This window comes from Dermacentor silvarum, chromosome 3, assembly GCF_013339745.2.
Source record: "Dermacentor silvarum isolate Dsil-2018 chromosome 3, BIME_Dsil_1.4, whole genome shotgun sequence".
Taxonomy (NCBI): domain Eukaryota; kingdom Metazoa; phylum Arthropoda; class Arachnida; order Ixodida; family Ixodidae; genus Dermacentor; species Dermacentor silvarum.
The window spans coordinates 181,734,415-181,758,581 of record NC_051156.1 but is presented as its reverse complement, the minus strand read 5'-3'; the positions used below and the strand labels follow the sequence as shown (position 1 = coordinate 181,758,581).

General features: G+C 44.9%; 1 protein-coding gene across 1 annotated transcript; it reads left to right on the top strand.

Moving 5' to 3' along the window:
* The first annotated feature begins 68 nt into the window (after positions 1-68).
* Positions 69-21,684, top strand: LOC119446189 (COP9 signalosome complex subunit 7b-like). The gene is made up of 9 exons (XM_037710551.2): positions 69-213; positions 1,092-1,297; positions 3,952-4,027; positions 4,726-4,814; positions 6,093-6,295; positions 8,252-8,357; positions 15,115-15,236; positions 21,208-21,288; positions 21,594-21,684. The coding sequence occupies exons 2-8, from the start codon at positions 1,112-1,114 to the stop codon at positions 21,230-21,232; spliced, it is 807 nt and encodes a 268-aa protein (XP_037566479.1). The 5' UTR covers positions 69-213; positions 1,092-1,111; the 3' UTR covers positions 21,233-21,288; positions 21,594-21,684.
* The last annotated feature ends 2,483 nt before the right edge of the window (positions 21,685-24,167 follow it).

The window sequence follows — 24,167 nt, the reverse complement described above, 5'->3', positions numbered from 1 at the left end:
TTGATAAAACAAATTGTAAATATGTTATATTCTCAGAATGTTTTATTCATTGAGTACGAAACTAAATGATTTTCGCTTGCTGGCTGATTTCGTTTGTACTGTATTTCTGGGTTGAATAGACTAGACGCTGTATACATAGTTGAAGATCGTATAGTACCCTTTTAAAGCTGTTTTTTTGCAGCGCTAGCTTTTCTTAATATAACCATATTTATCGTAAGTATGTGTTCTGTTCACAAACACTTTTCTAAGCTGTGTGCCGCCGTCGTTGCAACCGTGTGAACGCATGTTCTTGCTTTGGCGAGTACTCGCAGTAGTCACCAAGTTGCCGTTATTAAACTAATATTTTCTGTTCGATAGCTTGCACTGATTGCTAAGAGAGCATTTAACCTGTCTTAAAGCAGCATGATGCTGTGTATGATGCTTTTTGATTCAATATATTTCATGAGGACGTCGTTTTGAAGTCGTATTGTCGAGGCAGCTTGTGGCATGCTCTTACGAGATTACGATTTTCACTTATTGCTGCATCACTGTCATCACCGTAATTGCATTGCATAAAGCGTAAATGATACGGTCGCTTACGTTGTATTCCTTTAAGACGTTCAGATTAGACTCTAGTTCAATCCGCTTAGTTCATTTCAATGTTTTGACTACGTCGAGTCATCTTGACAGTTCTGGCTTGGCAGAAACACACCGCGTTTCACAAACCAGGAGTAGTGGTTTTCCGTTCATGTGTTGCGCACGGTATCGAACTCTTGAGCTTCACCTGTCTAGGCAGGTGCAGCAGCTTCATAGGAAGAGTTATTTATTGCCGCTGGCCTTGGAAATGCGGCCGGTGACTTATGGAGCAGGGCTACTGACAATGCATAGACAAGTGCCTTGCCTTGCCTTTACTTTTGTTGCTGTAGTACAGCCTAACCTGCTCAGCGCAGGAGCTCTTGCTGTTTTCCCATGATGGTTGCATGAGGAAACGTGCGGATGTGAATTTAGAAGAACCTGTTGCTGATCGGTAATGTGGATCAATAAGGCTGGTCGAGTGGTTCGTCTAGTGCAGGTTGTGTTTGAGCGTCTCTTCCGTTGATTGAATTGTGCAGATTAGTGTGGTCTGGCAGCCATGGCTGAGAACAATACCGCCGCCGCCGCCACTACCACCATGATGCAGTCATCTCAGCTGGAACAGTACCTTCTCTTGGCCAAGACAGCGAAAGGCGCCGCAGCCGCCGAACTCATCAAGCAGGTCACAGAAGCCCCTGGCGTTCATGTCTTTGGAGAACTACTCGACATGCCAAACATTCAGGAGGTAAGCTGTAAACCAATCACATTGTCACTCAGATACAGTGCACCAAATTTACATCTGTTTATCCATGCTAGTAAAAATATAATAGCTTTTCCTTTTTTTTAAGGCTAAGAAAGGCCATGCCTCTTTTCCTTCTCACTTGAATAGTCTTTTCCAATGGGGAAAAGACCATGTACTCTCTGGGCTGCTGCGCAAGAGTGCACATGCTGCCACTTCTTCAGTGCATGTGAGTCGGTGTTCACAACAGCCCGGAGGGCATTATGGTGATGCCCAGGGAGCTCCCGTTGAAAAATTTTGTATTCACTGTGCCAGATTAATGGTTCAAGCTTTTGTGGAGATTGATGGAATGCTGTCAGAAATGTATTCGAAGAAAACGTGAGTCTCTGAACAGAATTTGAAACCTGCTGCAGATATTTTTCCTTCAGTTGTAGCTGGTATGTGTATGCACATCCTGTCACCATGCTGTTGAAATAGTGCTTTAGAAGGCATGCCCAAATTGTACAGCTAACTCTTCCAGTAGAGATGCTGCAGATGTTTTGAGTTCCGACTTCTTGCTGCACCAGCTCATTTCAGTTCAATTCATTCATTACCGTTGTGCACTGCCGTGCCACCTTCAATGCGTAGACAGCAAATATGAGCAAACAAAGTAGAAAGAGGGCTTGCATATAGCCTAGCCTGCAAAAAGAAAAATAACTTGCCAAGCAGCAACCTTTATATCGCTGGAGGCTGTGTTTTACTCCAGTTTTCATGTGCCACGTTGCTGCTAGAAATGCTTCCTTGCGCTACTTTTGTTCCATTGCAAGAAGTACTGCTCTCTGCTTGCACATTACCACGTCTACAACATTTCTGGGTGTCTTGTGCTGGAGTTTGAGGTATTGTAGCGGCACCTGGTGGCGGCGAGAAAAGTTATATCTGGGTAGTACCAGCTTGGGTAGTATTGAGCCCTGGCTGTGGAGAAGGACGTTTCTAGCCCGAGTTTTACGTCGATTCGCACCTTTTTCTGCCCTGTTGCGAGTGCGGAAAGGCTCGTCACTTCTCAGAGACCACGCTGCGAGCGGGCCGCAGCCTAGTTTAACAAAAACGGACTCTCCGTGTGCCGTGAGACGTAATGCTGGAAGCAGAAGGAATCGGCGACGCCAATCCGGAGAGACCTAGCTCAGCCTCAAAAAAGCGTCACCGTCGTTACTGCTGCGTCGTGAGCTGCCATGAGCAAGAAGGCCTGAATGCAACATCAGATTCTACCATTTTCTTTCAAGGCCTTAGGAAGCGGAGCGTCAGGGCACGCTGGATAACTTCGCTATCCCACTACGATCAGCACAGGTTTGAGAGTTAAATGTGCTCATCCTTGACGTCAAGCCAGCACGTTGAGGCAGCATTGATTACAGCACATCGATATTCGAATGCTATCATTAAAAGCTACATCAAGCAAGCAGCGCACGAGCTTGCGCTGCAGCGCGGTTTGCATGTACGCTACTGTGAGCTTATGTGCATTGCATCAGTTATTTATCAGTTGCTAGGGACAGATGGCCGCTACTACAGTGCAAGCATAATTACTTGTCTAGCGGCATGCAGTCAACAAAGATTGCAGGAGGCCCGCCGTTTCGCGGCATGCTGAAAGACCGCTGCCGTCACGGCGCGGGGGTACCGTCGTGCGCTCGAATAGTTCCGTACACATTATGTCTGCTTATCGCTGCTGTGAATTCATTTATAGCAAGCTTTTCCTCGCGTTTATGCGCCTGAATCTAGTACCATGCAAACCTTACCTGAAGTTCAACTTCGTACGCGACTTGCTTCAGTTGCGATTGACACCGCGCTAAAATTTCGCCGCTTATTTCTTGAAGGGCGTACACGTATTCGGCGTTGCATAATTTCTTGCCTTTGCGTAGCGTGCCACCCGTGAAAAAATCTTTGGCGCCCGATATTCGATATTCGTACAACACAACCAAAAGTGGCGGGCCCATATTTAAACGTGCTTTCCGAAGCAGACGACCGAGCTTGGTACTACCCAGTTCAGGACAGAGGGCGCTCTTTAGCACCATTTTCGCAGCGCCGCCTGGGCAAAGCAAGAGCCCCGTAGAATTCCCTCTGGATGATTGGTACCTGTGCACCAGAGCTCTTCCTTCACATTAGCAACAAGGCATGTGCACTCTTTGAAGTTCAAAAGCCAGCATACACCAGGTGCATGTGGAGGTGATAGGCTTTATGTCCATGCTGTGGGCAATTTCTGCTTTGTACTTAGTTTGCATCTCTGGGATGTGGTTTGTTATCATTGTGAAAGAAGGGTAATGCAAGAAAGCTGACTCATGAAATAAGAAAGAAGTCTACGAGCTTTTTATTTAGTTATAGGTCTGCCCTTTCAAGTTTTAACACTGGCAAATGCTAAACAAATGGTATGTGTACGATGTATTGCTTGTCATAGCACATAAAACAATATCACTGGTCAGCCACTTCAGCATTGTTAACTTTTGCATCAACTGCATGCTAGAATTCATGGTATTTAACGATGCAAATAATAATCAGTTATAGGATACAACATTCAAATTCAACATTGATTGGCTGTAAACACAATATAGTTTGCACTTCTTCACAGCAACTGCTAGTCTTTCCATGTGATCAGTTGCGCTTTGTGTTGAGCTTTCTTTTGTTTTCCTTTCTAGCTTGCAAATGGTCCCCACAGCACCTACTTAAACCTTCTCAACTTGTTTGCATTTGGGACCTATGCAACATACCATGGTGAGTAGCAGCTGTTATTTTTTCCATTTGTTCAATTTTTTTTTTGTTTACTCATTTTATTCGCACAAAAAATGGCTCTGCTTTCAATCCTGTACTATTTGGTAACACAACTGCAAAGTTGCAGCGTCGCACAGCAGCATAGTGCAGTGACATGATGATAGGGCCACAGTTACCAGGTGCATGTTTGTGATGAAACAGCATTGTTTTAGATTGTAAATGACAAATTGTGAGTTGGAATGTCATGGATGTGGTCATGGTAGTTCTTGGTGTTGCTGTTAGCATTGAGTTAGGCTGCTATTTGTAATCCATCTATTGTCAAAATTATTTATCGGTGCTTATTAATGAAGGTTAGCTGGTTAGGTTTCTCCATTATATTGCTGTATTCTTAGACCTGCAAACATTGATGCCGAGATTAGTGTGAAATAACCAAACCTTTTCATCTTACTCTGTGTCATTGTTGACAGTTAGATAAACCATTGTGTACCTTGATGTGGTTGTTGTAGTCTGTTCATAGAATTCGAGAGTGTTAACTGCATTAAAACATTATTGTACTTGCCCAGCACTCTAAAGGTTTATTGCCAGCTTTGTTTTGTTTCTAATCTAGCCATTTTCTGTTTCTTTTTTTTCTTCTTGATTGCTGTACATACTTGTGTCTTTTCTGGTGACCCTTGCGCAATAATTTTTTTTTTCCCTTGCAGAGAACAAATCTCAATTTCCACCATTAACACCAGCTATGATTACAAAATTAAGGCACCTCACAATAGTGTCTTTAGCAACAAAAACAAAGGTAATACACATTTTTTTATCTTTTCACCGTCATGCACCACTAAGTGCTAATTTGTGGGAAGAGAGGGGAAAGTCAGTCTCAGCTTAAGGAATGTTTGCTGAGCATTCGTGGTTATTCAGTAGTTTTCTCAGGCACAAAAGAGGGAAGGGTGAGCTAAGAAAATTTGAATTTGGTGGGCTTATATATAAAACCTCTTTTGTGACACACGGAAGTGCTTTTATTTAATGTCTGTCCTGTAGCTTTGCGGAGTGCTTAAGATAGTTATGAGACTAAAACTGCATGATGCCCTTTTACTTTTCTCACATCTTCAGCGTTTTTACATTCAAGCATAATTATAATGATAGAAAATGACATCCCACTAGGTGTACTATTTCATGCATCTAATCCAGTCATCATTTAAAAAGGTCTGAATGCAGCGAGAGATCTCTGTATAGGAGCAGTATTTCTAGCTATTTAGAACCATTCCACCACTGCTGCACTATTCCTGTGGCTCCCTTAGCCTAAGTACACCCACATAGTTAATAAACATTTTTCATAATTGTTGTCAGCCTTCCCATAGAATAATTTACCAAGCTGTTGGTAGTGTAGCTAAATATTTTAAGTCTGCAGGCTTGTGCACAGCTGGCTGCGTCTATGAGTTGAAAGGTTGAAGATGTGGCTGTTGTGGAGAAATAATTTATTCGACAACCAAGCATTGTCATGTGCATTTCTTACTCTGTTCATTTGAACAAACACAAGAGCCACTGCTAGTGAGGAAAAAGTGCAGCACTGCACAGAAGCACATTTGTGGATTGGATAAAAGGTTTAGCATGTGAACAGTTTTTGAGTATATCGAGTAAATTGCTTAGTTGGTCCGCTTGCAAGTGAATGGCTCAAAGTTTGCTTTATCCACCACTGTTTCTCAGTGGCTATGTCATACTGCTGCTGAGCAGGAGGTTATGTGTTTGATTTCTATCCGGAGCGTCCATACTCCAATGGTGACGGAATGCAACAATGCTCACGTATGAAACCAATCCAATGCCCTTTACTATAAAGTCTCTCATGGCTTGTATGTTGAACACCAGAAATGAAATCCCATAATATAATCTAAAGTTTACCTTTACACATTATATGGATGCAGTAATTTGCAAAGCGTCCTTGCCGTCATATCACTACCTCATGGTTCCTTCTCTATTTATCCAAAGATCTTAGCTGTAGCTGTTGAGGAGTGCTTCTGCTGCACGCTTCCCAAGATGTTGTATATAAAAAATGCTGCTATACCCTATTTCTCCCGTCTAGTGCATCCCATACTCCACGTTGCTAAAAGAACTTGACATGAAAAACTTGCGGGAGTTGGAGGATCTGATCATCGATGTGATTTACGCGGACGTGGTGCGAGGGAAACTGGACCAGAAGAACAATCAGCTGGAAGTGGACTACACCATTGGCAGGGACATCCGTCCCGAGGATGTCAACACCATCATCCGAGTGCTCCAAGAATGGTAATTTACGCTGCATTTTGTTTCGCACTGGCACTAAGCCAACTCAAGTTACAGACAAAATATATTTGTTAATGCCAACCTGAAACCTGCATTTAATTTATTATACAATTCCATTGTTGGCTTTGTAAACAGTATATATATTCACTATTAACTTTTAACCCTTCCGTTATAATGAGTATTGGGATTGACAATATGCACAAATAAATGAATAAATAATAGGGGACACAAAAAAAATAGATCAAGTTAAGCTAGCTTAGTAGAACACACATCTGGAATCGCAAATGGGGCTTACTGTTACCAGAAGCTTGTTGCACTAGAAAGGACATAAATAAGCTGGGTGGCAAATCCAACTTGAACCAGCTTTCTGTGACTCAGCAATGTTTCCATGCCATCATAAATTTTGGCAACATCCGCTAGAGGCTTGTCTGCTGTATACCAATAAAAAACAAGAATGACTCAAAATTCTAAGTGAAATATAAAAACTCACCCCAGAAATTTTTGCTGGCTTTTCATACTCGTAAAAGTCTCAAGTACATGAAAATGTGCCATAGAACCCATGTCACTGGAATGATATAAGTACCATGGTTTAGGCACAAAACTTAGAAGGGGGATTGAAGGTAATGGAGCTAAAAGCAGGACCAAGATGAAAGTACACAAACACTTTTGTCTTGTTCCTGTTTGTAGAGCTATTACCTTCAAAGTACCAAAATGGTTAAGGAAATGGTACCGAAATGGTTCCGCTAATGGTTAAGCTTTCCTGCTGATGGAAAGTGGCTTTAGAAGAGCAGTGTACCACCCAAAACTGTATTAGTCTTTCCCCTTAGTCTTCTGGTGTTGCAAAATGGAGAGAGAATGGGGGAATAGAGACTGGCATGCTATCTTCGCTTGATAATGCCCCAAAATAGAGCATCCAATTTGATCTTTCAAACTTCGTTGTTTGGGATTTGCAGAGAGTGGAACCGAAGGAACTGTAACTGGGAGCATGGGAGTTTGGTAGGGTTCATAGGCACTGCAGCTTTGACTAACGTACAGCACTGGTAGGTGCAGAGGGCAAGACATCTGTCTAGAGCACGGCCACCATATAGCAATAACACTTCTTTCGAGATTGGCTGCATGTGAGTATGCTTAGCTGCATTTACGAGATGCCTTGTCTTCTCTTGCCCTGCTGGTCACCGCTAGCTTTGGCAGTTGCTTTTGCCATCATGATTGCTCCTATGTTGCCGCCCTACGCAGCAATCCAAAACCCTTTGCTCGCAATATACCTGCAGTACTTGGCAAAACAGTGATGGAACTGTAGCTGTGTTCATGTGCACTGAACATTCACAGCGTGCACTGAATTGTGTAATTACGCCTCCACTTTGTGGTGTTGCACCTCAGGCAGTGGCCTTGGTGTCGAAAGCAGTTGCCAACAGTTTGAGAAAAGGCTAGGCATCTCAAAAACATAACCATGCATGCTCACGTTGAGCCAGTTTTGAACCAGGTGTTATCTCTAGATGTCGGCAGTGAACTCCAGAGCATGTGGCTCCCACATTCTATACAAGTGTCTTGCCCTCTATACAAGGTTTCTGCTGTAGCCTGTGGGTGCAGTGATGAACTCACAACTGCAGTGTCAATAAGAAATGGTAAAAGAAGTCCCAAGTTGTGCATCTGTGGTAAAATATTGAGTTCAGAATGCAAATTTGTCTTTGTTGCCACTAGGTTGTTCATTTCTTAAACAGGTAACACCCAAGAACTCTTCAACTCGCATTTTTTGGCTGAAAGACACCGAAAAGGGACTGTAAGGCTAGGATTCTGTTGTTTTCACTTTGACTTACAAAATGTAACTGGTCATTTTTAATAACTGCAATTATTGTAAGTTATTAGACAGAATGGAACAGCAACTGAAGATGTGGCTGCACTTGCTTCCACATTACCTGACACATATTAAAATACTATTTATGCTTTTCTCCACCTTAGGTGCACAAGCTGCGAGACTGTAGTGAACAGCATTGAGTGCCAGATTGCCCGTGCTAATGCCATGAAGGACTCCCACATGAAACTGAAGCAGCACATTGACAATGAGGTGAATTACCCTGTACATCCTATGTGTGTCTTGTATTTGATTGCTGCTGTTACTTTTTGGAGCTCTTACGCCTAATGTTACAAGAAGCATAGTTAAAATCAAGATTAGACTACTTATCTCGTCACTTAGCAAAGCATGAGTGGTTTCTTTTATTTTTGTCAATATAATATCATCTGGTATACAGTATACTTCCGTTAATTCGATTTTCTGGTTAATGTGATCATGACCGAAGGTCCTGGCCTTCGCCCATGCATTTCTATAGGCTCAACCTTTCATTATTTCGATCCTAAAATTGGTCTTCACTGGATAACTAGAACTTGGGCAGTCAGCAGGCACGTGCCTGACCCCTATGGTGACCCCTGTGGTGACCCCTATAGTGACCCCTTTAGTGGCAGTGTCGGTCTCAGGTGGGGGGGGGAGCTTGAGTTAGGGGACAGTGCGTTGAACACATGTCATCACCCGTCGAAAATGCCTGTTTTTGGCCAGCCCTGGGAAGATTTGCAAGCAGTAACTGTAGCTCACAATGTCCGGTTACAGTATTTACCCAATTCTAAAGCGGGCCTTTTTTGGGGCGGCCGAAAATTGCCTGCGCGACGTTTGTATGCTTTGCCGCATAACACAAGTGTACTGCGGCGAAGCTAACTTTAGGAAACCGGATGCCATTGTGTAACACTTGTATTTTTATTGCTAGAAAATTGGATGCGTGTTAGATTTCTGCATTGTTTAAGAGCTTTAATATAATTTTTACTTTAGTTTTCTACTTTGAACATATAGAAAGTGGGTCTGCGTTTGATTTGGGGGTAGTGTTAAGACTCTGGCAAATACTGCCAAATGGATTGACGGTGTTCTGGCATTTTTTATCCAATTTGTTTAATATCGACCTGCCGGATAATTCGATCAATTTCGTCTGTCCCGTCAGGTCGAATTAACAGAAGTCGACTGTATATAGTATGTTACAGCGATTACTAGAGATTACAGGTATTGCAATGTACCAGCATCTTACAATACTTTCCAAAAGGAGCATTGAGCAAAGGGGATCGCAGATAAGATATGGACAGTCAAGTAAATAAGCATGAAAGGTTAGATTAAGCAAGAAAAGATAGACATCATTACGCAAGCTAGGGAAGAAAATGCAGATACACCTTACGCGTTAACATTTTTGTGGCAAAATGGAGCATCAATGTTCAATAGGTATTCAAGGGACACTAAAGAGAAAAATGATATCACCTGTACAGTAGACTTCTGTTAATTTGACTCCGGTCAATCGATTTTAGTTGCCCTTTAGATCCCAACCAAAGATCCATGCCGACACCCACGCATTTCTATGGACCCAAACTTTGATTATTTTGATCCTAAAATTGGCCTTTGCCAGATAATTCGAACTTGACCAGTCAGCACGCATGCGCCTGACCCCTAAGGGACCCTACAGCGACCCCTTTAGTGGCAGCATCTGTTTTGGCGGAGCTTAGGGGAACAGTCAGTGCATTGAACACACGTCATCTCTTGTTGAAAACACCTATTTTCGGCCCACCCTAGGAAGATTTTCAAGCAATAAGCATAGCTCACAGTGTCTGATTATGGTATTTACCTGACTCCTTTATTTTTACGCCTGTCCTTTATTTTTTAAAAAGAAGGTTGGGCCAAAAAACGCCAGCGCGGTGCAGTCGGACAGAAAACCAAAACCGCCTTTGAAACAGTAGTTATGCTTTACAGCAGGGGTTCTCAAGCATGTTCGTTCCGGGGAACGCTGCTAAGCTCCATGAAGCACCAAGGAACCCCCCCGAATTAACCGAATTAAAATGTCCTAATTAAACTAATGTCGAATTATACAGAGCATCAAGAAAACAATAACTGAATGCTTACTACGTCAACACGCTTTTACTTGCTGAATGCATCAGCAAATCTTGTTTCTATTTTCCACAAAAGCAGTGAGGAAGCTTAAATTCTTGTCATCTCATGACTGATTAAGGGCTAGCAGCGGCGAAGGCCTCGCAACATCCTTTGCAGCGCGGTCGCGGCGCGCGTCTTCATCTGCAGACACGCTTTTCACTACCGCGTGCACATCCGGTTATTTTTTCGCTACGGAGCTGGTGGGCAACAAATCGTCCGTCCATCGTGATGTAGCCGGTGCTCCTAATCTTTGACATTTTTACACTGAGTCAAAGCGCAACTACTTCTTGCCGCAACCGCTGCTGACGAAACCGTGGCCGTTATCGACGCGATCATGGACGGCGACCTTGCGGTTCAGAAGGCAGGCGGCCAACACACGCACCAAGTCAAAACGAAACTACCATTTGCTGGAACAAGTATGGACGAATCCGCAGTCGCTATCGACGCGATCATGGATGGCGACTATGCAGTTATGAAGGCACGCAGCCGACGCGCGCACCGAGTCAAAACGAAACTACTGTTTGCCGCAACCGCTGCGGACGAAACTGTAGTGGCTATCGACGCGATCACAGATGGCGACTACGCACTTATGGAAGCACGCGGCTAGCCGCCAACGCGGTGTTACGCGCTGCGATTAACACAACAATAAGGGCTTTGAGGGCACAAATAAGCACAAAGCATTCCGGCGTTGCTGGCAGTCACGTATCGCGTACGATTGCCGCTGAGGACCATGGCGATCCGGACTGCGCCGCTTCGTTTTTGGACGCTAGCGCAATTTTCTGCTCTTTCGCGGCGCGCATTTGTGGTGCTCTGTGCATTTATTATAATTATTATTTTTGCGCACGCTATCGACACCTACCCTATCGACAAACGGGAGAAATGCGCATGTTGGTAAGTTACGGCCTCCGAGATTCAAGAGCGAAAGCTTAGGCGCGCTGCCCGTTTTCGAAGGTTGGGTGGCTACAAGCTGCTTGCGGATTTATTGCGCAGTTCACGTACTGCCGTTACGCACTGTGGTGTGCTTTTTGACACTCGGGCATGGGTAACGGAAGTTCTGTGGATCGAGCACACCTCCTGTTCGCCATTTTAGCCATTTAATTGGCGAGCTCGAGACCACGGAAAATTTATCAGTGGCTCGCGGAACCCCAAGCAGGGGCCTGCGGAACCCCAGGGTTCCGCGGAACCCACTTTGAAAACCCATGCTTTACAGCATAACTCGATTGTATTGCGGTGGAGCTGACTTTTAAAAAAAAGTGTCTGGCGTAGATGATTTTAGAAAACCAGCCGCCATTGTGGAAAAATTTTTCTAGCCACAAAATTGGGTGCACGTTAGATGTCTACTTCGTTCAGGAGCTGTAATGCTATTCCTTGCTAGTTTTTTACTTTGCACACCTAGAAAGTGGGCGTGCGTTTGATTTGGGAGTGTCTTAGAAGAGACCAAATACTGCCAATGAATCAGCGGTATGTATCAGCGGAATGTTTTCTGCATCTTGTTTAATTCGACCCGCCGGATAATTCCTAGTTTGACCCGCCGAATAATTCCATCTATTTCGGCGATCTCACCAGGGCCGAATTAACAGACTGTATTTACTGTCCTACTGTACCAAAAACACCACTCTCAAGAGGCTTCGTAAGCCAGAAAAGGCACAAAAAACAAAAGATTGGTGGCAGCGCGCCACCTTGAAGTTCCTGCATCAGCTCACTACCGTGGCATCATGATTTTGACGGTGTCTCCTAAGTCCTAGTTAATTTTTTGTCGGTCAAAAGGGACTTCATTGTAGGGGTGTGCGAGCTGATCGAGCTGATTAGCTGCCGACAGGCACGCAGATCATTGTTGGATACGCGTTGATGAACTCCACGCCGCTTCAACAGCTGTCAGTCTAAGCCGCACGCATGATTTCAGGACCGATCACTGATGAGCCACCCGTATAAACATATTAGCAGCAAGCACTCCGCTACGCTTCCAGCGGCTTCCGGCCCGTTACCACACCGGCCTAAAGCGTTGCTTCATCGGGCGTGGGCGACCAAAGTTACAGTTTGGTGCCGAATTGACGCATGTTCACAGCAGCCATGTGATACGTACGGCGAAAGCCGACAAACCGCCTTGCAAACGAAACCGAGTGCATGGGATGGCAATAGAGTAGTTCACGGCTGCCATTGACACACTCTGTGGCAGCCTCTCGTTCCTGATGTCGTTTGCAGACGCACATCGGTCTCATTTTGTAGCTTCGAGCAACCCATCACAAGGCTAACTGGGGATTCACATGGCAGGCGCGAAAGTGTCATGACCCGGTTGCAAGCATTTGCGCAGATGGTGGATAAACAAAGGGGGCGAGCGTCGCACAAACTTGCCGTGACTCTCCAGATTTTGATCTTTGACAAGTGGAAAATCACGCCGAACCTGGCAATGAAACAGAGCGGACGGCACCTGTTCGTTACCATCGGCGCCGGCTATGTGCGGAGCGGTGATTGAGCCGCTTGATGCACAATCTTTCCACCGATAGCCCACCAGCCGTAAAGATGGGATAGCCCTTCTGTCGTTTGGAGAGAAAAGACTGGAAAGCACAACTTTCTATGCAATAAATAAAAGCTTGCCGCACAACACTGGTCCACTATTAAACTGAGAACCTCATTGGTATTCAGCATAACAGAACGTCACTAATTCGTTAGTTTCAGAGGGAAAACATACACTTGATTCTACTCACCATGAATTTATTGATGAAAAAAACATCTCCAGCTGTAATCAATGCTGGCTTACTAATTTGGTGTTCCCTTTAATAAGAGTAGAACGTACGGTATATCTTGTTTTCAGTGTACCGAAGCTGCTGATAGCTTCCTACATTCTTGTTATGCAATGCTGGGAGACTCCCTAGCATACGCAGCATTGTACAGTGTAGACCGCTTATAACGTAAGTCGCCGGAGTCACGAATATCCGCACTATAAGCGGTACCGCACTATAACCAAAGCAACAATTTTCAAGGCCCACACATATGCAAAACATGTGCACTGAGCCGCCACGCGTATGCGACAGTCGAGGAATGCGGCTAGAACGTTTGCATTCAATTTACAGTCAAATCTCGTTAATTCGTACCAAATCATGCGGCGGCGCCTCCAACTGGCATTGCTCCGGCACCGCCATAGAGTAAAAGCTTAGGGGAGACCTCTCAATGTAGTGCACGAACAAAGCAAAAAAAAAAAAAGGAAAAAAAAAAACGCGGCGGACATTTCACCCTCTCTCAAATGGCAAGGTCGCCGATTCTGTGTTGCGCCGGAATATGCGTATACGTGCCGACGTCTCAGCCACGCTACCGTAGCCATGAGTAGAAAATGGCAGTGAATCCTTCTTTCTCCTTTATGCTTCCTCTACTTTCTAGTCACGTGTTGACCTTGCGTGCTGCGGCTACGGCGCAGAGAGAAGCAGCGGCGCTGTCCCAGGCTGGCCAACGAAACTACCCACGCCGGCAAACGCCCGCTTCCTGATAACGGCAGAAAACGAGAGGAGCTGGCGCCAGGCCGGCTGTAGCGGCGGCGCCTGCACGGCGGAGGGCGCGCACGGTGACAGTCGAAAGTGAGGGAGCTACGAGGGAGGGCGAGGGGAGCCACCGAAGCGGCGGAGTTGCCAAGGCGAAATCCGCTTCCCTGCCGCCCTCCTCCCTCACATTCCACGGTCTCCGCGTGCGTCCTTCGCCGTGCCGCGCCGGCGCCGCCCCCGCTCGCTCACTGAAGTTTTGTTTACTGCCGTTATTGTGAAGCGAGCGTTGGCCGTTTCGTGGCCCTCGCTCGCTATGCGCACTGTGATATTTCACAGCTCGACTCGCACTCAAGATTCTGGATGATTCTGGTTTCAGCCTCACTGGCTGTTCGTTCGCACCACGTGCCCTTCTCCTCCACTTCATCTCTTTCTTCCTCGAGCACTCCTTGGGGCGCCCGTTTGAGGGGAGCGTTCGCAGTCTCCGCCGACTTCCGTACTCCCAGGCAGCCGCACTGTAACTGGTATTTCGTTTCCCGCAACTGCACTATAAGCGATACGTGTATACATGGAGTGCTATGGGAAAATTAATAGGAGTCTGAAAAGACAGCACTATAAGCGGTTACGTTATAAGTGGTCTATACTGTAATTACTTGCGCCAAATTTGTAAGCATTGAACTTATGAAAGCTTTTCTGATATTTGATACTCGATTCAATATTCTGTTTTTTTTTTCTTGATCCGATTTGATATTCGATTTGAAATATATTATTCGGTATTCGCACACCCTTACTTCATTCTGTTCTAAAGGAGTGAACATGGCAAGTTTCAGGAACTTTCACTGAACCACACAGTCCAAATAGTAAAAAAAAAAAAAAAAATACTTTGAAATTCGTGACCTCACTCTGATGTATTGGCATTGCGATGTCGGTGTGAAATTTAAGAAAATTTAACTTTGACCTTCATTTTATCTTCTAATAATCAACCTTATTATTGTGAAATTAATGACAATAGAGGTCTCAGACAATACTTTATCAGTCTAAACTGATAGTGTTTTGCTTTAGTGTACCTTTCATATAATGTTTCAGAATTAGGTACAAAAACATCTGGGAGGGCTTCAAAATTTGCATGGTATGAAGCAACCAAGATAAGTTGAAACAAGTTTGTTTTCCCAGAAATGCTCCTGAAATCGGAGATTGTGAAGCTCACTTCGTGTATGCTGCAAATTTTCTAGTGGAAGCTGAGTCAAACACGATTTGTAGAAGCGATCATGAAAAAGACGTTATTGCAGGCTGGCAGGGTGATGCTTCAAATAGGCAAAAAACTAAATATTGAGCTTCGTTTGAGTATCCCTGTTGCATGTAATGAGATCGACATTCTTTTGAATGCTTTCCCTTAGGTGGCAAACATAAAGAAGAATCTGAAGGTACAATCACAAGATGTGGATGACCAGATGGGTGCCGATGGCCGGGATGACAGCCACATGGACAAGCCGGGCAAGAAGGCATCCAAGAGCAAAGGGTGTGTCTCATACTTACTGTATAATCCCTCGCCAGGCCCCATTGCGAAATTTGTTTGTACTCCGGAAGTTGTAAGATGCCATCTATGGGAGCGTCCTACCGCAAGAATTTTTCGAATTGGTTCATTATTAGAGGATATATTTTTTTTTTCTCATCTTTTGCTGCACAGTGCACTCTCAGTTAGAGCACTGCACGGGCCTGATTTTTCGGCCCGAGCCCGGCCCGGGCCCGCTTTACGAGGCCCAAGCCCGGCCCGGGCCTGAGCGTACATGACCGAGACCAGCCTGGGCCCGGCCCGGGCCCGTGGTTCCAAGCCCGGGCCGGGCCCGGGCGTTCATTACTAAGCTTAGCTAGGGCCCGCGTGTGCATGACCAGGCCCAGCCTGTAAGAAAAAATTCCTTTTTTTTTTTACTTACAGATTGTACCGTATCTGTCAGCCTCACCTTCTCGAGGTTTATTCAGCTGCAGTATATAAGCAATAAAAGGCCGAAATCTTTGTTTCTCCCACGGGAACATCAGTAATCCGGCCCATTGCCTGTGCTAGTATTTTTCTGGTGGTGCGCGTGTACTTACCTTGATTTGTACGATATGGTTCTATGATGTCATTTAGCATGCAAATATACAGGGCGTTTCATTTTAGCTGAACCAAATTTTTAAACATTGCCTGTGGCAGATAGCACAGTTACAATCCTTGATCTAAACTACTCGATGAGGTGGCCATTACTTCCCCGAGAAATCAAAGCGCCTAATTGAAGAATTAACATAATTATGCTAATTAATGTTTTAATTAATTATTTCATGGCACATCTTTCAATCCACTAATTATATCCGCCGAGTTCGCAAGGCGTATCATCTTGGAACGAATTCTCAGGACTAAACCAGTTTCGAGATAATAATTTTCAAAGTGTCCGACGAAATCAATCAAATCAAATCAATTTATCGTCCAGTTTACATGCTGGACGGTCATTTTGGACTAAAAGCTACATATGTAGCTTGACATGACCCGAAAGACCACACATGCAAAATAATTCACATATATTTCCAGCTATCGTTGGAATTCCTCATAGACGAAATAGCTATGAATGGAAAGGCAAAGAATATTTGCGTAACGGCGAGTTAACAGAATTGGAAAAAGTTTTAACAGAATGCATTTTAAACAACACTACAATAACAATACTAGCTATACAAAACAACGCAGCACCAGCTATACAACATAGCATGAGACTGAATTTTACAAGATCAACATTTGCTAAGAAAACGAAACAGGATTTACATTATGTACTCAGAACCATACAGAAAGGCAGAATAATAATCACATCAGATACATTACAAGTGACCAAAGTGTCAGCTGAGTTCCTTCTTACTGAAATTACCGCCATTTTTGTATCTGTTGAAAGTGAATGGTAGGTCATGTATTAACGACTGATGCTTATAGAGTGTTCTGAAGTATGGAATTGACCATATCTCAGGATTTCTTGTGTTCGCATTAATGCGACGACGCTCTAAGGAGGCTAATTGTTTTTTTTTTTGTAGTTACAAGCTAATTCTGACATGGATGGCCTAATGGATGGTAAAAACGCCTACTTGAATATTTAACATAATTATGCGAATTAACTTTTTAATTATTTTACGGCACATCTTTCAATCTACGAATTAGCCGCTGAGTTCGCAAGGCGTATCCACTTGGAACGAATTCTCAGGACTGAACCAGTTTCGAGATATCAATTTTCAATATGCCCGACAAAATTCATGGGCGTTCTAATTAACTTTTTGAGGAAAACGCTGTTTTATGCATTGAAGCAAAAAGTAACTGGCCTTAGCGCTAAAATAATGCCATATTATCGACACTGGTAATAGTGCAATCGCAAAAGCGGAAACCATGGAAATGGTTTGAGGAGTGGTTCTTTGTATAATTTATTTTTCCTTACGCGGAAACAATGTTCGTTTTTGCGGAAAAAGGAAAAAAACAAATTAGCGTAGCTTGCACTGGCTGCGCAATGCTAAAGAGACAGCGGAGATGATGGGCACCTAGCTAGTCCTGGCTTTTGGACTAGACTAAGCACTACCAAGTCATCCCTAGCATTTCCCGGAATTTATTAATTATTGTTTATCGATTAGCTATTGATTGGCTATTGATTGTCTATTGCGAGATATTGGCCACGTATTTGGGATAGGCTAAGCACTACCAAGTTATCGGAATTTATTGATTATTGATCCATTATCGATTAGCTATTGATTGGCTGCCGATTGGCTATCGTAAGGTATTGGCCACGTATTTGAGCTAGGCTAAGCACTACCAAGTCATCCCCAGAATTTTCGGGAATTTATTGATTATTGATTGATTATCGACTAGCTATTGATTGGCTATCAATTGCCTATTGATAGGCAATTAGTTCCCACTATTCTTAGCTAGACTTATCCAGGCTCAGCTTCGCTAGTTCACAGGTGTATGTGCCATTGCGCTTGGATCCTTTCTGCACTGCTGCCAGGATCGGCCCACATTTTTGGATTCAGCGGACACATTAGGCCCGGCTGAAACAGCTCCGCTATTAAAAATGAGAACTTCATCTGTTTTACTATTTTCTTTGATAAGATATAGTCATCTGATAAGATATACAGTCAAGAGAGCGGTGTGGATCTGAGAACAAACGGGGATAACCGATATTCTAATTGACATTGAGCGGAAAAAATGGAGCTGGGCAGGCCATGTAATGCGTAGGATGGATAACCGATTGACCATTAGAGCTACAGAATGGATACCAAGAGAAGGGAAGCGCAGTCCAGGACGACAGAAAACTAGGTGGGGTGATGAAATTCGCAGGCGCAAATTGGAATCAGCTAGCGCAAGACAGGGTTAATTGGAGATCGCAGGGAGAGGCCTTCGTCCTGCAGTGGACATAAATATAGACTGATGATGATGATGACAGTCATCTTGCACGTGTCACTTCAGCTTGGCACAGAATGCAAGCCCGGGCCCGGCCCGAGCCCGCCGACAAAACGATTCGGACGGCCCGGCCCGGGCTTTCGGGCCGGTCCGTGCAGTGCAATGCAATGCATAACCATGCAATGCATAACGGTCGCGTGTGCTCGAAGGCCTACTTAGGCCCTTCAATGAGCGGGCCCGAGTCTGGCCCGGGCCCGTGGCTTCAAACCCGAGCCTGGCCCGGGCCCGTGGCCTCAAGCCCGAGCCCGGCCCGGGCCCGTGGCCTCAAGCCCGGGCCCGGCCCGAGCCCGCCGACAAAACGATTCGGACGGCCCGGCCCGGACTTTCGGGCCGGTCCGTGCAGTGCTCTACTCTCAGTGTCGGTATTGAGCACGTATTATTGCATGATTTAATGTGCCATAATTGTTGACGATGCAGGCTGTGCGTCTTACGTAGAGGCATTTGTGTATGTGACCTTGTCTCTGTGGCTAGAAGCAGGGCTACCTCTAGAGGGAGGGGTCTTGGGATTCTGTTTGAAATTTCAGCTCTTTCCACACTGTGCAGCTACTTGATAGTTTGCGAGTGCATGAATTAACCGCTGTGCTTATTTATCTGTTTGAAATGCCTGAAACCTGGTGCAGGACATTTAACCCTTTTGTGGGATGGCATAAATGTTTTGCGAAACTCTTGAAATATTTTTCATGGTATGAGAAAATGAGGTACTTAGATACAACAAATTTCACTTCTCCGGACCAAGCCTTTTATTTTACCTTAAAAACGTGGGCCGCATATGTTGTGCTGATCCTCTAGTCTAGGGCCTTGATGCAAAATTATTTCAGCCTACTTCCCTCGTGAACCACAATTCATGAATATTTTTGTGTGGTATAAGTAAATAAGGTGCTTAGAAGTATAGTTTGCAACTAATTTCAGTTCATTACAACGAGCTGTTTAGTTTCAAAAAGTGTGACGTATTTGTCCCACTGACACTACATGGGTATTTAGAAAATAGAGACCTGTTTGTTCCACTGACCTTAAGGGGTTTTAATAAAAAATTATATGTAACTAGTTCCCTCGTAAAACAGACCAACGCATGACAAACAAAGTGGCACATTGGAGGCCATATCCAAAAAGTTTATGCACACTTCTTGCCAGAGTGTCAAACATCTGCGGCATCAGTGCCTTTTTCTATGTGCGTGCTATTGCATGTGCATTCAGATAGGAGAGTTTTTTTTTTTTTTTTTTTTTTTGGACTAGCTATCACCTGAAGATACAAAAATGGGTGCTTATTGCGAGCTAAAGGTGTAAATATAAATGTAGGAAAGAGGAATAACTTATCGGGCATCTTGAGAACTTTTTCTCGCGAGCAGATGTGGGCTAAACCGAGCAAAGTTTCCAACAATGAAAACTATTTTTGTAGCTTTTGCACACTTGTCGTCACTGTACCCATTCCCAAAACTATTCTCCCATGATGTGTTGAATCCTTTAGATATAAGGCAGCACCAAACAAATAAGATAGTGAAACCTCAATACTATGACAAACTTCAGTATAACGAAATTCTCTACATAACGAAGTATTTAACGTTTTACAATGTTTTCGCCGCAGAACCTCAATATAACGAAGTGTGTTTATACACGATTTCAATATACAGCCACAAAATTTCACTGCCGCTGCGAAGGAATATTGAGAAAATAGAAATAGAAACTTCCATGGACGCTGATGGTCAAATGGTTCAATTACAAGTGGCTGCGTGCGACCGCACCTCTCAAATCACGTGCCACATGGCGACAAAGAGTGACTGGACGGCAGAGCAGCGTCATGTTCCGTATAAAGTCTAAGTGCAATAAGGTCCTGTCGCACCGCACCCTGTATGCTTTGCGTGCGAGTGAAAGCATGTGAAGGTGAGCCGAGAAGGATGGTGGCTTGATGAGCGATGTCTGGCTTTTTGTGTTTCTGCGTGGGCAAGGGAATAGGAGAGCGACCTCGCGTTAACACGATGAAGCGTGTGCAAGGGGGGGAGGGAGGGCAGGTCTGTTATACACGGCAGTCATGTTAAACTGTGGTGTGGTGAGCATGTAGAAGTGATGGTAAATTCGGCTTTGTAAACCTGGGTCTAAGAGTTTGAGCATAAAATCTGGCAGCGCTGGCCTGAGTTTGCACAAACAGTGTCTTTTCAACACAGTAGCTCGAGGACTTACTCGCCGAGCAAGTGAGCCAGCCCAGCCAGGGTCCAGAGGAGATCGAATGGTCACATATAAAGAAATTACCAATCACTATCGGCTGGGCCGGGCCCGGTATCCCCCGGCTCACCCTAAATTAACTAAGAAACAGGCAGTGGTGTGGAGGCTCCTCCAGACCAACATGTATCCGAGCCCAGTGTCTTGCAGCCGGTTTTATCCCGGAAATTATACATAATCATGTAAAATATGTAATAACAGAGCGGACCTGCCACACATCTTGTGGGCATGTCCCCAGACAGAACCATTCGAGGGCCGCCAAATAAAAGACAAAGAAAAATGGGCAGCCCTGCTGCTCAGCTCAGACCACCACGAGCAAGATTGGGCGACCCGACTGGCCGAGAGAGCCGCCGAGATACAAGATATCTCAGCCGTCTCCTAGGTGACGGGGCCAGGAGCGTCTTCGACCCCCCCCCACCCCCTCTTTTGTAAAACGGGTCAAATAAAGTTGTTTTCTCTCTTCTCTTTTCAAGAGCACACTCTTGGAACCAAACTATGCGTTGTAAGCATAGATGTTGCAAGCTACAGCTGTAATGACCAATACAATAACTGCAAACGTTTAACTGCAAGGTGCCGAAGGAAAAGAAATGTCTTTAAAGGAGTGACTACATTGGTGCGTAATTTGCAAGCACAAGATTGGGCTGATGTAGGACTTGGCTATGTAGTTGTAGACATCAGTCTCAGTGATGTAATGGAGTTTAAATAGGTTGACGTGAGGGCAAATTGCATTCTGAAGAGCTGCTTAGTATCGCAACTGCCGTCACTCTTGTGTGGAGGATGAGATCTTAACAGACTTGTTAATCACCTTCACTAGGTTACCACATCAGAGTAGAAGATGAGAGTGGCTGAGAAAACGCCTGGGCTTTAAAGACTGACCTGCTTGAGTTGAAAACAGGTGAGCTTTCTTATCAAATAATCTCATTTTGCTATTTCACTTTCATGTGTAGCATATCTTGATAATATTCTAATCAGGGTGCAGAAGACATGACACTTTGTTGTTCTGTCAGATTGGTGTGTGTGATATCTGTATAACTTGGTTTAGTGCAGGATATCAAAACGTGATTTCATCATTTTGCACTAAGAACACTTGAATAATTATACTTTCTTGCACTTGAACAATTATACTTTCCTACAGTGGTAATTAGTTGGAGCAGTTTGCATTTCTGTCTTTATGGTCATGTTCTTTTTTTACCGTTGTAGGATGGAGAAATGGCCAAGAGAAGTTCACCAAAGGCTTTCTTGACAACACTGTATAAACTGTAAAATAAAAATCCTGTTCCATGCTGCCTTATTTTGTGGCGATATGTGCAGTTTGAAAGTGCAGTAGCTTGCGTAAACCTGTGCGTGATGTGTTCTCGTAGAGTTGAAGCCTCTTCATGAAGTCCTTGTGCACCAGCTGTTTCATGCAAGATTTAAGGTTTTATTCATTGAAAAATGACATGAGCAAATGTAGATTGTGATATGTGGATGAACTATGTGTCATATTGAGAAGAAAACGCATAAGTCCGAGGGAAGAGTGATGGCACTAAAGCCAGCTAAGGAGACAGTGTCCATTACTAGCGTAATAGTGCGTTATAGCGCAGAAAGTATAGTTAAATAGCAGAAGACACTAGAGTATTAGTGGTGAAGGCTTGTGACGCTGCATTTCAGCCAATGCACTTGCAAAATTCTTGCTTAATGATAGACTATGCACCTTTATTTGTCAATGTTGAGTGTTTCAACAGCAACATTATTGTCAATAAGGTATCTTTCTTGCTTTTCTCTGCAAAAAGGTGTTATTAGCTAGGAAATTGGCCAAATGCATTCACTTGCTCATCCACCCACTCTGCCACTCAAAGCTGGAGGAGGAGGGGAAGGGGTATAATCTCTCTGAGCTGTGCAGAATGAATGCAGACTGGCATTTTATTATTGTATGTGCATAGATCTCCAGCGAAGGGAGAGTGTGCTTGCATCTCTATTGCAATGGCTGGACAACATGCCCCACAAACAACACTGCCTGACACAATGGAAATGGCCAAGAGTCTGGTAACAGCTTAAACGAGCCACTTGAAACAGCATCAGAGTCGAGACTCGCTGTTCTTGGCTTTTTCTGGCATTACAGCATTTCTACACTACTTAGTATACATGTATTTATGCTAAAGCACTCTGTTACAGGGACAGCACTATCCAACTTGTCTCAAAAACTACATGCACAGAATTTTGGCTTGCAAGAGCACTGTGAATAAAGGATGAGATTAGAAGTATATTATCAAAATGACTTCATAATTGTTTTTGTTCTTTCTTGCTCGGTACTGGTATTACACAGGTGAGGTACACAACAAGAAAATTGGGGAGCGCAAGTTCCTGCACACATTGGATTAAGGGGGGACGCGGCTTTCGCATCGCGAAAAATTGCTACAAAATCGATTTTCTGAAAATCAAATTTTCAGTTTCTATAACTCTTATTCTATCTGATTCCGAAATATCATCACTGAAAACCAAGTAGAAGTGCTCTAAAAAAATTGCTGTATCAGCCAAGGTGCTGAAAAATTTCGCGGAAATCTCGAAAGAACGGCGTTTTTCAAGCCACGATATCTCCGGAACGGCGCAGCCGAGCGCCGCCATCTTGGTCTCGTTGGAAAGCGCATTTCTCCGTCTTCAAATTTGCCGCTTCAGCTATCTCCTCCATACAGAAACGAGCACACAAAAAGCCAATGATTGAAGGTCTTGCCGGAGCCACCGATTGGCCGCGCCCGCCACGTGACTCCAGCGCGGTTCGCCCGTGACGGCGGCGTCTGCGGTTGTTGCGGTCTCCTCGCGAGCTCCGGACAGATTCCGTAATCTCGACGAGTGTTAAAGCGGGCGCTATGCGGACATCGCAGTAGCGTGGCCGATCTCGCTTTTTGTGGACGTCTCAGACCCGCGGCTAGGCATTCCGAGCATCGGCGACGCGGACTTCGCGACCAAGCTTCGGGCACAGAATCCTCGGACACGAGGCTAAGCCTTTCGCGCGTAGGCGCCTCCGACTCGGCGATCAAGCACATCGCGCGCGGACTTCTCGGATCCTTGCCTAAGCATTTCGTGCATCGGCGCCTCCGACTGCGCAACTAAGCACATCGAGCGTCGACTCCTCGAGCCCGCGGCTACGCATTTCGCGCGTCGGCACATTGCTCATCGAGAGTCGACACCTCGGACCCGCGGCTAGGCACTTCGCGCGTCGGCATCGCGAGCGTCGACTCCCCGAGCCCGCGGCCAGGCATTTCGGGCGTCGGCACCTCGGACTGCGCGGCTAGGCATTTCGCGCGTCGGCACATCGCTCATCGAGTGTCGACTCCTCGGACCCGCGGCTAGGCACTTCGCGCATCGGCACCTCGAGCGTCGACTCCTCGAGCCCGCGGCCAGGCATTTCGCGCGTCAGCACCTCGGACTGCGCGATTGAGCTCACCGAGCGTCTATTCTTTGGACTCGCGACCAGGCATTTCGCACATCGGCACCTCAGACCCGCGACTTAGCACATCGCGCGCCGACTCTATTATCGTATTGCCACGATATCTCGTACCAATACCTATCATTCCACCCCTTCATAAAAAGAACCTCATCATGAGCTCTGTTCACTAGGCCACTTGAGCTGGCACAGACACCTGGCTGCAGAAGTGAGGCATCATACAAAAGTACAGGCTGGAAAGCACCTAGCAGCTGCATTGCTGCCTATCTATCAGTGGCTCTCCTAACATCCATAGCCATTGTCAATGGAAGATGATCCAAAAATTCAGTAACATGGTCGATTCTATCAAA